Here is a 12818-nt window from a genome sequence, read left to right as displayed (position 1 = left end):
GTCTGAAACATAGAGGTCAAAAATATTACAAGGTCAATCATCCCACAGGTGTGAAACACAGAGGTCAAAATTATTACAAGGTCAATCATCCCACAGGTCTGAAACACAGAGGTCAAAAATATTACAAGGTCAGTCATCCCACAGGTCTGAAACATAGAGGTCAAAAATATTACAAGGTCAATCATCCCACAGGTGTGAAACACAGAGGTCAAAATTATTACAAGGTCAATCATCCCACAAGTCTAAAACACAGAGGTCAAAATCATTACAAGGTCAACCAACCCACGGGTCTGAAACAAAGAGGTCAAAATTATTACAAAGTCAGTCATCCCACAGGTCTGTAACAAAAAGGTCAAAATTATTACAAGGTCAGTCATTCCACAAGTCTGAAACATAGAGGTCAAAATTATTACAAGGTCAATCATCCCACAAGTCTGAAACATAGAGGTCAATATCATTACAAGGTCAACCAACCCACAGGTCTGAAACAAAGAGGTCAAAATGATTACAAGGTCAATCATCCCATATGACCGTTTAGTACCAAAGAGGAGACAATCATCATGACACAAATTCAATCACAGATCAATTATATAGTTTATCAACTATTTACTAAACATTATTATTCATCAATGATTTTCTATGGGTTCCTTAGTGATGACCTCTTTTCCATAGGAAATGCATGCTACAGTTTACAGTAGACATCCTTACCTGAAAGATCCCTTTAAAAAATCAGAACTGTTGACATCTAATTTAGGGGTATAACAAATCTAACCGATGTAACACAATGTCAGTGTATATAGCTCACATTCCAGTCATTCTCTGTATTGGACATGAAGTTGATTCCCTCCTCGAAACGTCCTTGCATTTCAAAGACATGAGCCATAGCATGTGTTGACCAGGCATCACGCCGATTGATGTCCAGTCCCTGAAATACACATGATAATCATATAACACTTTCCTTATAACTTCACAGAGTTTACTACCTAACTCCTCACCTACATAAGACATGTAAAACATACATCAAAACACCACTACGATTCATGTCCAATCCTTAAAACACATGTTTAAGTCTAATATTTAAAGCAAGATTTACCTATTAACCTTCTTTAAGCTTGACCTTTGTTAAAAATATAAATTATGACCACTAATCGCTTAATATTATTTTTAAATTAAAATATTTGCTAAGAAGGATAATATAATATACAAAGATAAGTTGATTTAAGCTACAGTAAAAAGATCTTAATATCATTGTACAATAGTTACTTCCCTTCCTATTGAAATTATGTGACTGAAATTGAATTAGTCATATACAATGTTTTTACCAGACATGTAATATTCTATTATGCTTGAAACTCTTTAATGTATCATATAAATATGAAACAATAACTATTCTCACTGAACTGAGAAAGTACAAGTCTGGTGTAGTTTGGCCATAGTTTATAGTTCCTAACTTATAATAGATTCTGCTGACCTGTCGTGCTGTCACCTCTGCCTGTTGATAATGGTTGCACTCCTCCAGGCCGAACGCATACATTCCAAGTAGGTATCTAAAGTATCAACAAACATCACATTCCTTTATCCTTATAAGGACATACCATGGCAGGAGCCTGCGGGGCAAGGGAACAGTTTCACCCCCACCCCACCACATCCCCCTCCCAGCCCCCAGCCCCCAGTCCCATGATATTCTTTTAGATATCATAAAAGTGACTGACTGATCTTTGCCCCGAAAAAACACAAGCACACCTTCCCCTAATAAATCTGGGGATTAACCCTTGCGTCAAAATTTCAATTTACACCCCCCTCGCCCTTCTCCCCTCCAAATAAACAACACCCTCCTCAGTTTTGACAGAATTTTACCATACATTTTAACATTAAAACTTTCCCGGAACATGTTACTTCTGCCAATCAACAGTGTCAGATATCTTGTCAGAAGGAATGGAGTACATGTAGTTCCATTTATAATTTATCAGCCTCCTTAGTCATGCCATCTTTATTTACACTTTAATTCTGTCGTTTACATAGATCTGTAAGTTACACACTGATTAAATGCACATTCTGTTATAAATGTGCTGTAACTGACACCTGAATGACTGATCAGTGACACGGGTGTCTATTTCTAAGTACAAAAAATTGTTACAAAAAACACTGCTAACAGCTTTTATACATATGACACACTGCCTTACAGTCAATGCCTAATACACCATTTCACAAAATCACTAGACCACGCTAAAAAATCTATTTTGCATTTCTGTTATGTGAAGCCACATTTGATATGCGGTACAACGACTGCATTCAAGTCTAAACCTTGGTTTTGTTTGTTTAGGATTTAATGTCCTCGCCACAGCCAGGGTCATATGAGGACGGTCCTCGCCACAGCCAGGGTCATATGAGGACGGTCCTCGCCACAGCCAGGGTCATATGAGGACGGTCCTCGCCACAGCCAGGGTCATATGAGGACGGTCCTCGCCACAGCCAGGGTCATATGAGGACGGTCCTCGCCACAGCCAGGGTCATATGAGGACGGTCCTCGCCACAGCCAGGGTCATATGAGGACGGTCCTCGCCACAGCCAGGGTCATATGAGGACGGTCCTCGCCACAGCCAGGGTCATATGAGGACGGTCCTCGCCACAGCCAGGGTCATATGAGGACGGTCCTCGCCACAGCCAGGGTCATATGAGGACGGTCCTCGCCACAGCCAGGGTCATATGAGGACGGTCCTCGCCACAGCCAGGGTCATATGAGGACGGTCCTCGCCACAGCCAGGGTCATATGAGGACGGTCCTCGCCACAGCCAGGGTCATATGAGGACAGGGTAAATCTTGATATGAAAATCTACCTCGACCAACCTTGCAACAAAGGTGTACTCATTCCCGACCATACTAGCTTCAAATCATGTATGTGCATATATTGCATGTATTCAACCCAAAACACCTCAACCTGCGGAGTAAGAGATTTCATATGGCTGGGTATATGTGCAACTTGTGTGAATTTTAATTGAGGGTTTCTAACGATGTCATCACTCGAGTGACTTCATTTCTTACAGATTTTGATTGAACTTTGTACTAAGATAAAGGATGAGAGTACCTGAGGCAAGATAACGTTTTAGGGTACCAAGGTCAATATCAAGGTCACTTTCTATCCATAGAAAATCATAAACCAATCATTTCATCACTCTACCAATGTCATTTGTAAAAAGTTTGTATAAATCTTCAAACATTTACACAACAGTTATGTAGGTCAAATATGAGGGTTCCTCAGACAGGTTTGAGTTTTAGTGTTCCTAGGTCGATGCCAAGGTCATTGTGTCTATTTATAAAATTTGTCAATTAATTACCTATGTCATAAGTCATTTCTTAACAGACTCTTATTTACTCATTCACCCCTAAAGTTACTTTTGAACCTTACCAATTCAATGACTGGGAAAGTCCAGTTTAGATATGTAGGGGTGAATAAGTTAAACTTTAAATACCAAGGTCAAGTATAAAACTACCTTGAACGAGTTCATGTTTTAAGTTATCAGGGCAAAGGTCAAGGCCACTCTTATTATTTAAAGATAACTGTCAACTAACTCAGTGGCATAGCTCTTGAGACAAAATATATAAAAACATCACGTAAAAATACATTTGATGAGTTGATACTTTAATGGTACAAAGGCCAAAACAAAGGTCAGTCGTATGATTGAAAATTGTCTTCTGATTGAGTGTTATCCCATTGGCTACTTCTTTTTGGAGGGGGATATTTTATATGGATAATTGCTCATCTTTTACTTTTTTATATAATTTTATTCTTTATTTCTTTAACGAGGATTATGAACAGCCAAAGGGCTATGAGTCGCTTTCCTTATATAAAGGAAGGCACATTTTATATACGTCCCCATGGATATAATGGTAGGATTTCTCACTTACCCATATAAGGGCATGCGCTTATTCCAAGATGGCAGTACCCTAGCTATACTGTCCCTACACTGTGGTTGGTAGCCGAGGTAGAAGTAGGAGTCGTGTGCGAACTTGAGGGCGAGGATGTCCTGGGGGTGTGTCACCAGAATGTCCTCCCACACATGGGTCGCAGCTGTCATCTCCCTGGCAACAGGAGAAAATATCAAATAAGCTAAATCAATCAGTTTATCCATCCAACAAATGGCTAGATATGACATGATAAGAAAGTGTTAGATTTCAGATGCTGTAGTGTAAACATACTGAAAAAAAAATGCTGGAGTTTAATTTTCGTCTTAAATTTTTCATTACAGCAAAGTATAAGTAAACCATACAATAAACATCAATAAGTAATCAAATGTGGAGGCCGAAATTAACACTTGGAAAAATAAATCCTGGAATACAGTATCAATTCTGCATAGTGTGGTCAATGTCATAACCAAATAAAGAAAAAGAACCAACTCCACATGCTATATCATCCAATCAGAACAGTTCACCTGTAGGAACAATAACTCCCTCTCTCCTAATTATCGTCAGTTTCAGTGAATTTCAACAGCTACATTCTGAACAGATCTATAGGGCTAGGGCATCATGGGAAATATGTATGTAAATGATTTGCGTTCAAGATAAAATATAGGTCAAAATCAGTATCCGCAATATGCATTCAGTAAAGCAACCCTGGATACACAATTGATGTAAGCATAATCAACATGGCACTTGTAGTGGGCAAGATATATATCATACCTTGCCCGTATAATATAATATAATATGAGAGCAATTATTTTTAACAGGTGCATAGACTGACAGAATTAACAAGGACCAACTGGTAATGAAGGCACAGTAGTCTAGTGGTAGGACACCGGGCTCGTTACCGAAAGGTTGCGGGTTTGAGTCACGGCACGGCACTGTGTTGTATCTTTGAGCAAGATATTTTACTCCGCTTGTTCCAGTCTACCCAGCTGTAAATGAGAACCTGGTTGGGCAGTGCTAGAATTGTTGTATGCTAGCTGTGAGTGCCGATATGGCAACACCGGCTGTATGATCCCCAGGGAGTTCAGAAAGATGTTGGCTGGTTGCAAAGGCCCTATAAACACGGATAATAATTTGTAAACAGCTTTGAGACGACCTACGAATTGGTTGTGATAAAGCGGTATATAAGAATCTCAAATTATTATTATAATTAAAACATGCATTACCAGCAATATAAGCTCCACACTTGTATCCCCACCCCTCTGAAATTTTATTTAAAAATATGCTGTTTAATTAAATAAAACAACTGCTTTAGCTAATCTAAACTAACTCTAAGTGTTTGGTATCACTTTAACTCACCCCTCTGCCCAGAGTCTGACCGCGTTGACATGTTTCTTCTCCCGGTCAGTGACACTCTTAGACTTGCCCAGACTGACCATTTTTTTAATGTCCTTGTCCAACTCCTGGTCAAGTCTGATTGTCCGGCCAGTCCCCAAAACTTCCAAACCATTTTTGATGACATGACCCATCACTATGACACACAATAAAAAAATAGATTATACTCCTGTTCTATAATACAAGACATTAGTGAAGCCTAATCTGCCTGGGAGATACAGAGTTTTGTTCTCTAAGTCTATTCCTAATCTGCCTGGGAGATACAGGGATTTGTTCTCTAAGTCTATTCCTAATCTGCCTGATAGATAAGGAGATTTGTTCTCTAAGTCTATTCCTAATCTGCCTGAGAGATAAGGAGATTTGTTTTACCAAGTCCATTCCTAATCTGCCTGAGAGATACAGAGATTTGTTCTCTAAGTCCATTCCTAATCTGCCTGAGAGATAAGGAGATTTGTTCTCTAAGTCTATTCCTAATCTGCCTGAGAGATAAGGAGATTTGTTTTACCAAGTCCATTCCTAATCTGCTTGAAAGATAAGGAGATTTGTTCTCCAAGTCTATTCCTAATCTGCCTGATAGATAAGGAGATTTGTTCTCTAAGTCTATTCCTAATCTGCCTGAGAGATAAGGAGTTTTGTTCTCTTAAAAAAAGACTCGGGATGTCTTAGTTAATAACTAAAGAAGCAAGTCAGATAATTAATTGTTATGACTTAAGAAAGGAAGACATGAGTGTTTTACAGGAGGGTGATATAAACTTGTCATGGAGTCTCACTTATTTTTACCTGGGTTACATTGATGATAATTAAATAATATCCATTGAGAATGTCCATTGGTTTATGATGAAGTGAAGCAGTACAAACTGTTTCAGCTGCAGTCAGTCATGAGGTCAGGTTTGGTTTACCATTTTTGGAATCTGTTCATCTCATAGAAAATTCCATTACATTTCCTATTATTCAACATTTAGTTTAAATAATGTATGTATCGTGTATGCTTGTTCAGTGAATAGAACAGCCATCGCCCAGGGAGGGTCAGTGGTAGCCAACGTAACAATTATGACGTCATAATAATGATGCCATCAACATTCGGTCCATGGCATTCATAGCCATATGAATGCCAACTGAATTTGGTAGGGTTATATAGTGGTAATGCCATACAATGGTAAATATTGAGCATTGATTGTGATTTACAACTGTAACAGGGGCAGAAAAATGCAAGGCCAGAACGAGATTCAAACCCAGGGACCCTACGAGATCTAGACGGACACTCTACCAATTGAGCTATCTGTTCACTGACAACCAACCTAGTGCAGTTCCACTCTATTCCTCCCTCATTTTTCTATTTCCTCGCCCTTGAAGACAACAGTATTTACAACCCAGGTCTGGGTATCCCCTTGTCAAGTATTCACCTAGTACTAGAAACAAGGGTTGGTCACGGCACCAAATGTAATTGGAGCGGAAAAATTCACAGCCAAACCAGGGTTGGAACTTGGGACCCACCAACTCTTAAGACGGATGCTCTACCAATTGAGCTTCCTGGTTGCCGTCAATCTACCAAGTTCAGTTCTGCTACTCAACAATAGTATCACAGCATGCTGAAGTTTGTTTCACAAAATTTAAAGGCATGTTCTTCAATGTTTATGTAGGATTTTCTGCAGACTGGTCAATAATTTAGATGGTAAGCTGTTGCTAAAGTTGCTATTGAAATTCTACCCACCGACCCCACATCCTTTTGAGTTTACCACAAAAAGGAAACGACTGGATTACTACTGGACACACCAACTACACACACTGACACCACTAGGGATCACCAACTACACACCCTGACACGACTAGGGATCACCAACTACCCACCCTGACACCACTAGGGATCACCAACTAGACACCCTGACACCACTAGGGATCACCAACTACACCCACTGACACCACTAGGGATCACCAACTACCCACCAAGACACCACTAGGGATCACCAACTACACACCCTTACACCACTACTGGACACACCAACTACACCCACTGACACGACTAGGGATCACCAACTACACAACCTGACACCACTAGGGATAACCAACTACACACCCTGACACCACTACTGGTCACACCAACTACACACCCTGACACCACTACGGGACACACCAAATACACACCCTGACACCACTAGGGATCACCAACTAGCCACCCTGACACCACTAGGGATCACCAACTAGACACCCTGACACCACTAGGGATCACCAACTAGCCACCCTGACACCACTAGGGATCACCAACTACACACCCAGACACCACTAGAGATCACCAACTACACACTCTGACACCACTAGGGATCACCAACTACACAACCTGACACCACTAGGGATCACCAACTACCCACCCTGACACCACAGGGATCACCAACTACACACCCTGACACCCCTACTGGACACACCAACTACACCCACTGACACGACTAGGGATCACCAACTACACAACCTGACACCACTAGGGATAACCAACTACACACCCTGACACCACTACTGGTCACACCAACTACACACCCTGACACCACTACTGGACATACCAACTACCCACCCTGACACCACTAGGGATCACCAACTACCCACCAAGACACCACTAGGGATCACCAACTACACACCTTGACACCACTAGGGATCACCAACTACACATCCTGACACCACTAGGGATCACCAACTACACCCCCTGACACCACTACTGGACACACCAACTACACACACTGACACCACTAGGGATCACCAACTACCCACCCTGACACCACAGGGATCACCAACTACACACCCTGACACCTCTAGGGATCACCAACTCCACACCCTGACACCACTACTGGACACACCAACTACACCCCCTGACACCACTAGGGATCACCAACTACCCACCAAGACACCACTAGGGATCACCAACTACACACCCTAACACCACTAGGGATCACCAACTACACACCTTGACACCACTAGGGATCACCAACTACACATCCTGACACCACTAGGGATCACCAACTACACCCCCTGACCCCTCTAGGGATCACCAACTACACACCCTGACACGACTAGGGATCACCAACTACCCACCCTGACACCACAGGGATCACCAACTACACACCCTGACACCTCTAGGGATCACCAACTCCACACCCTGACACCACTAGGGATCACCAACTACACCCCCTGACCCCTCTAGGGATCACCAACTACACACCCTGACACCCCTAGGGATCACCAACTACACACCCTGACACGACTAGGGATCACCAACTACCCACCCTGACACCACAGGGATCACCAACTACACACCCTGACACCATTAGGGATCACCAACTACACACCCTGACACCACTAGTGCACACACCAACTACACCCACTGACACCACTAGGGATCTCCAACTACACACCCTGACACCACTAGGGATCAAGGGACAAGGGTAAATGTTGCACCCTCAGTCATTCCTATACGTTGCTAAGTGTTAGATGGTAAGCTGTTGCTAAAGTTGCTATTGAAATTCTACCCACCGACCCCCCATCCTTTTGAGTTTCCCACAAAAAGGAAACGACTGGATTACTACTGGACACACCAACTACACACCCTGACACCACTAGGGATCAAGGTACAAGGGTAAATGTTGCACCCTCAGTCATTCCTATACGTTGCTAAGTGTTGTTAAGGAAGTGCATGCCATTTCCCGGTGACCTTATGTTTAAATGGAGGTTACAATGTTTGTCAACTTGGAGGGCAATCAATATCATATCCCTGGTACCAAGAAATTTTCAACCGGTCAAACTTTTGCCATCATATCTGGTTAACCCTTTCACCCCTATGTGACTTTAGCAGATTCTACCATGCATTGATCTGGATGAGTCCATTATGGTCTACAGTGGTGAAAGAGTCCATATTTGATCAGCACTCATTTCATCCTTCACATTTGATATTCATATTCAACTGATTAATTTTAAACTGTCTTCATTATGGAGGGCAAAAAATGTGAAAGTTGAACTGCAGCAAACTTTACCATATACAGTATAACAGCTAAAGTATTAGATAAGATGATACTGACCGAAATTGGGGTCTGTCTCCACCGTCTTGACACACGTGCCCTCCAAACCTCCCAAACTTTCCTCGTCATACCAGCCAACATACTGTGTAGAACAATCAGTATCACGTACATTATCAGTTCTGTCAAACTTTTTACATCGGTACAACTGATATAAGAATACTGTAAATGTACACATTTTAGTGGCTTTCTTATTAACTTTTCTTTGCTTCAAACGTTGTGCTAAACATTATTACGATTACGATCATTGAACTTCCTGTTTATACTCTTCTATTGCATATATTGTGAGTGCGCAATTCATCGATGCGCTAATCTATTGAAATTTAATAATGTGTAACAGGAAAGAGAATATAGTGTGCTGCCACAAGGATCGAACCCTCGATCTCCAGGTTCCTAGTCGGACGCTCTACCACTGAGCTAAATAATAACAATAATGATAATAATTTGAGTTTCTTATATACCACTTTATCACAACCTAGTTCGTAGGTCGTCTCAAGGGAAATTCCCTCTAGCTCGAAGCTAGAAGGTGACCGTAATCCTATGTACAATTAAAATCTGCCACACTACTCCCCCCTTTTTAAATGTGTTCACCCTCGAACACCACAACCCAGGTTCTAACTCCCTGTTGCCACAGGGAGGCCCACAGACACCATTTGTAACAGGAAAGAAAGCGATGTGCTTCCACCGGGGATCAAGCCCTTGATCTCCAGGTTCCTAGTCGGATGCTCTACCACTGAGCTAAATGGAAATTCCCTCTAGCTCGAAGCTAGAAGGCGACTGTAATCCTATGTGTACAAATAAAATCGGCCACCAATGTAAAAGTGCCCCTGTCACAGGTACTAGCCGCATCCTACCGACTCAGCTAGGGTGAATTTCTCTTTAATTGAGCGATAGGAAGCGACACATATTTTGTACCAGGGTGACAATAATATGCTAAAATTTGTGTCCACTAAAAGAAGTAGTCCTACAGTATATCTGGACATATCGGAGACAAGTGTTTAGTTAGGTGGCCATTTTGATAGATTAGTTGATAAACAGATTTGGTTTTTACGTCTTAGCAACAAGTCGTATGTTTTGATGACAGTGTCCAGGGGTCATTCAGGTGTCAATATAAAGCGTCATCGCACCGAAGGTCATAACCTGGACGGGTAGCATGGCATCATATTATTATGACAACCGTAGAATTTTTGTACATTGTATATAGGGTGGGATTAGGGGAGCAGATTAGGATATATAGGGTTGGATTAGGGTATTTTGGGTGGGATTAGGATATATAGCGTGGGATTAGGGTATAAAGGGTGGAATAAGGATATATAGGGTTGTATTAGGGTATATAGAATGGGATTTGGGTATATAGGATGGGATTCGGATATATAGGTTAGGATTAGGATATATAGGATGAGATTAGGATATATGGGGTAGGATTAGGACATATAGAATGGAATAAGGATATATAGGGTTGGATTAGGATCTGTAGTGTGGGATTAGGATATATAGAATGGAATAAGGATATATAGGGTTGGATTAGGATCTGTAGTGTGGGATTAGGATAAATAGGGTTGGATTAGGATATATAGCATGGGATTAGGATATATAGCATGTGATTAGGATATGAGGGTGGAATAAGAATATATAGGGTTGGATTAGGATATATAGTGTGGGATTAGGATATATAGTGCGGGATAAGGATATATAGTGTGGGATTAGGATATATAAGTTAGATTAGGATATATAGGGTTAGATTAGGATATATAGTGTGGGATTAGGATATATAGTGTGGGATAAGGATATATAGTGTGGGATTAGGATATATAGGGTTAGATTAGGATATATAGGGTTGGATTAGGATCTGTAGTGTGGGATTAGGATAAATAGGGTTGGATTAGGATATATAGCATGGGATTAGGATATATAGTGTGGGATTAGGATATAAGGGTGGAATAAAGATATATAGGGTTGGATTAGGATATATAGTGTGGGATTAGGATATATAGCGTGGGATTAGGATATATAGGGTTGGCTTAGGATAAATAGCGTGGGATTAGGATATATAGTGTGGGATTAAGATATAAGGATGGAAGAAGGATATATAGGGTTGGAGTAGGATAAATAGGGTTGGATTAGGATATATAGCATGGGATTAGGATACATAGTGTGGGATTAGGATATAAGGGTGGTAGTAGGATATATAGTGTGGGATTAGGATATATAGCATGGTATTAGGATATATAGGGTGGGATTAGGACATAAGGGTTGGATTAGGATATATAGGGTGGGATTAGGATATAAGGATGGAATAAGGATATATAGGGTTGGATTAGGATATGTAGTGTGGGATTAGGATATATAGGATTGCATAAGGATATATAGGATTGCATTAGGATATATAGGATTGCATTAAGATATAAGGATGGAAGAAGGATATATAGGGTTGGATTAGGATAAATAGGGTTGGATTAGGATATATAGCATGGGATTAGGATACATAGCGTGGGATTAGGGTATAAGGGTGGTATTAGGATATATAGTGTGGGATTAGGATATATAGCGTGGGATAAGGATATATAGCGTGGAATAAGGATATATAGGATTGCATTAGGATATATAGGATTGAATTAAGATATAAGGATGGAAGAAGGATATATAGGGTTGGATTCGGATAAATAGGGTTGGATTAGGATATATAGGGTGGGATTAGGATATATAGCGTGGGATAAGGATATATAGCGTGGAATAAGGATATATAGGATTGCATTAGGATATATAGGATTGCATTAGGATATAAGGGTGGAATAAGGATATATAGGGTTGGATTAGGATATAAAGCGTGGGATAAGGATATATAGCGTGGAATAAGGATATATAGGATTGCATTAGGATATATAGCGTGGGATAAGGATATATAGCGTGGAATAAGGATATATAGCGTGGGATTAGGATATATAGCGTGAGATTAGGATATATAGGGTAGGATTAGGATATATAGCGTGGGATTAGGATATAAGGGTGGAATAAAGATATATAGGGTTGTATTAGGGTATAAAGGGTTGGATTAGGATATATAGTGTGGGATTAGGATATATAGGGTTGGATAAGGATATATAGTGTGGGATTAGGATATATAGCATAGGATTAGGAAATATAGTGTGGGTTTAGGATATATAGGGTTGGATAAGGATATATAGGGTGGGATTAGGATATAAGGGTTGGATTAGGATATATAGGGTGGGATTAGGATATAAGGGTTGGATTAGGATATATAGGGTGGGATTAGGATATATAGGGTGGGATTAGGATATATAGGGTGGCATTAGGATATAAGGGTTGGATTAGGATATATAGGGTGGGATTAGGATACATAGGGTAGGATTAGGATATATAGGGTTGGATTAGGATATATAGTGTGGTATTAGAATATATATAGCGTGGGATTAGGATATAAGGGTAGGATTAGGATATATAGCG

General features: G+C 40.7%; 1 protein-coding gene across 1 annotated transcript in view; it reads right to left on the bottom strand.

Annotated features, from left to right (window-relative positions):
• LOC110445876 (tetratricopeptide repeat protein 38-like) overlaps positions 1 to 12818 on the bottom strand; it is a 34019-nt gene that overhangs the window by 18155 nt on the left and 3046 nt on the right. The window contains exons 2-6 of the mRNA XM_021490705.1: positions 9357 to 9438; positions 5263 to 5434; positions 3907 to 4080; positions 1472 to 1547; positions 806 to 925 (exon numbers count right to left, since the gene is read on the bottom strand). Coding sequence (XP_021346380.1) covers positions 806 to 925; positions 1472 to 1547; positions 3907 to 4080; positions 5263 to 5434; positions 9357 to 9438 — 624 coding nt within the window. The remainder of the gene's footprint in view (positions 1 to 805; positions 926 to 1471; positions 1548 to 3906; positions 4081 to 5262; positions 5435 to 9356; positions 9439 to 12818) is intronic.

This window comes from Mizuhopecten yessoensis, unplaced genomic scaffold (assembly GCF_002113885.1).
Source record: "Mizuhopecten yessoensis strain PY_sf001 unplaced genomic scaffold, ASM211388v2 scaffold2401, whole genome shotgun sequence".
Lineage (NCBI taxonomy): Eukaryota > Metazoa > Mollusca > Bivalvia > Pectinida > Pectinidae > Mizuhopecten > Mizuhopecten yessoensis.
Note: the sequence above shows the minus strand (reverse complement) of the source record. Positions and strands in the feature narration are given on the sequence as shown.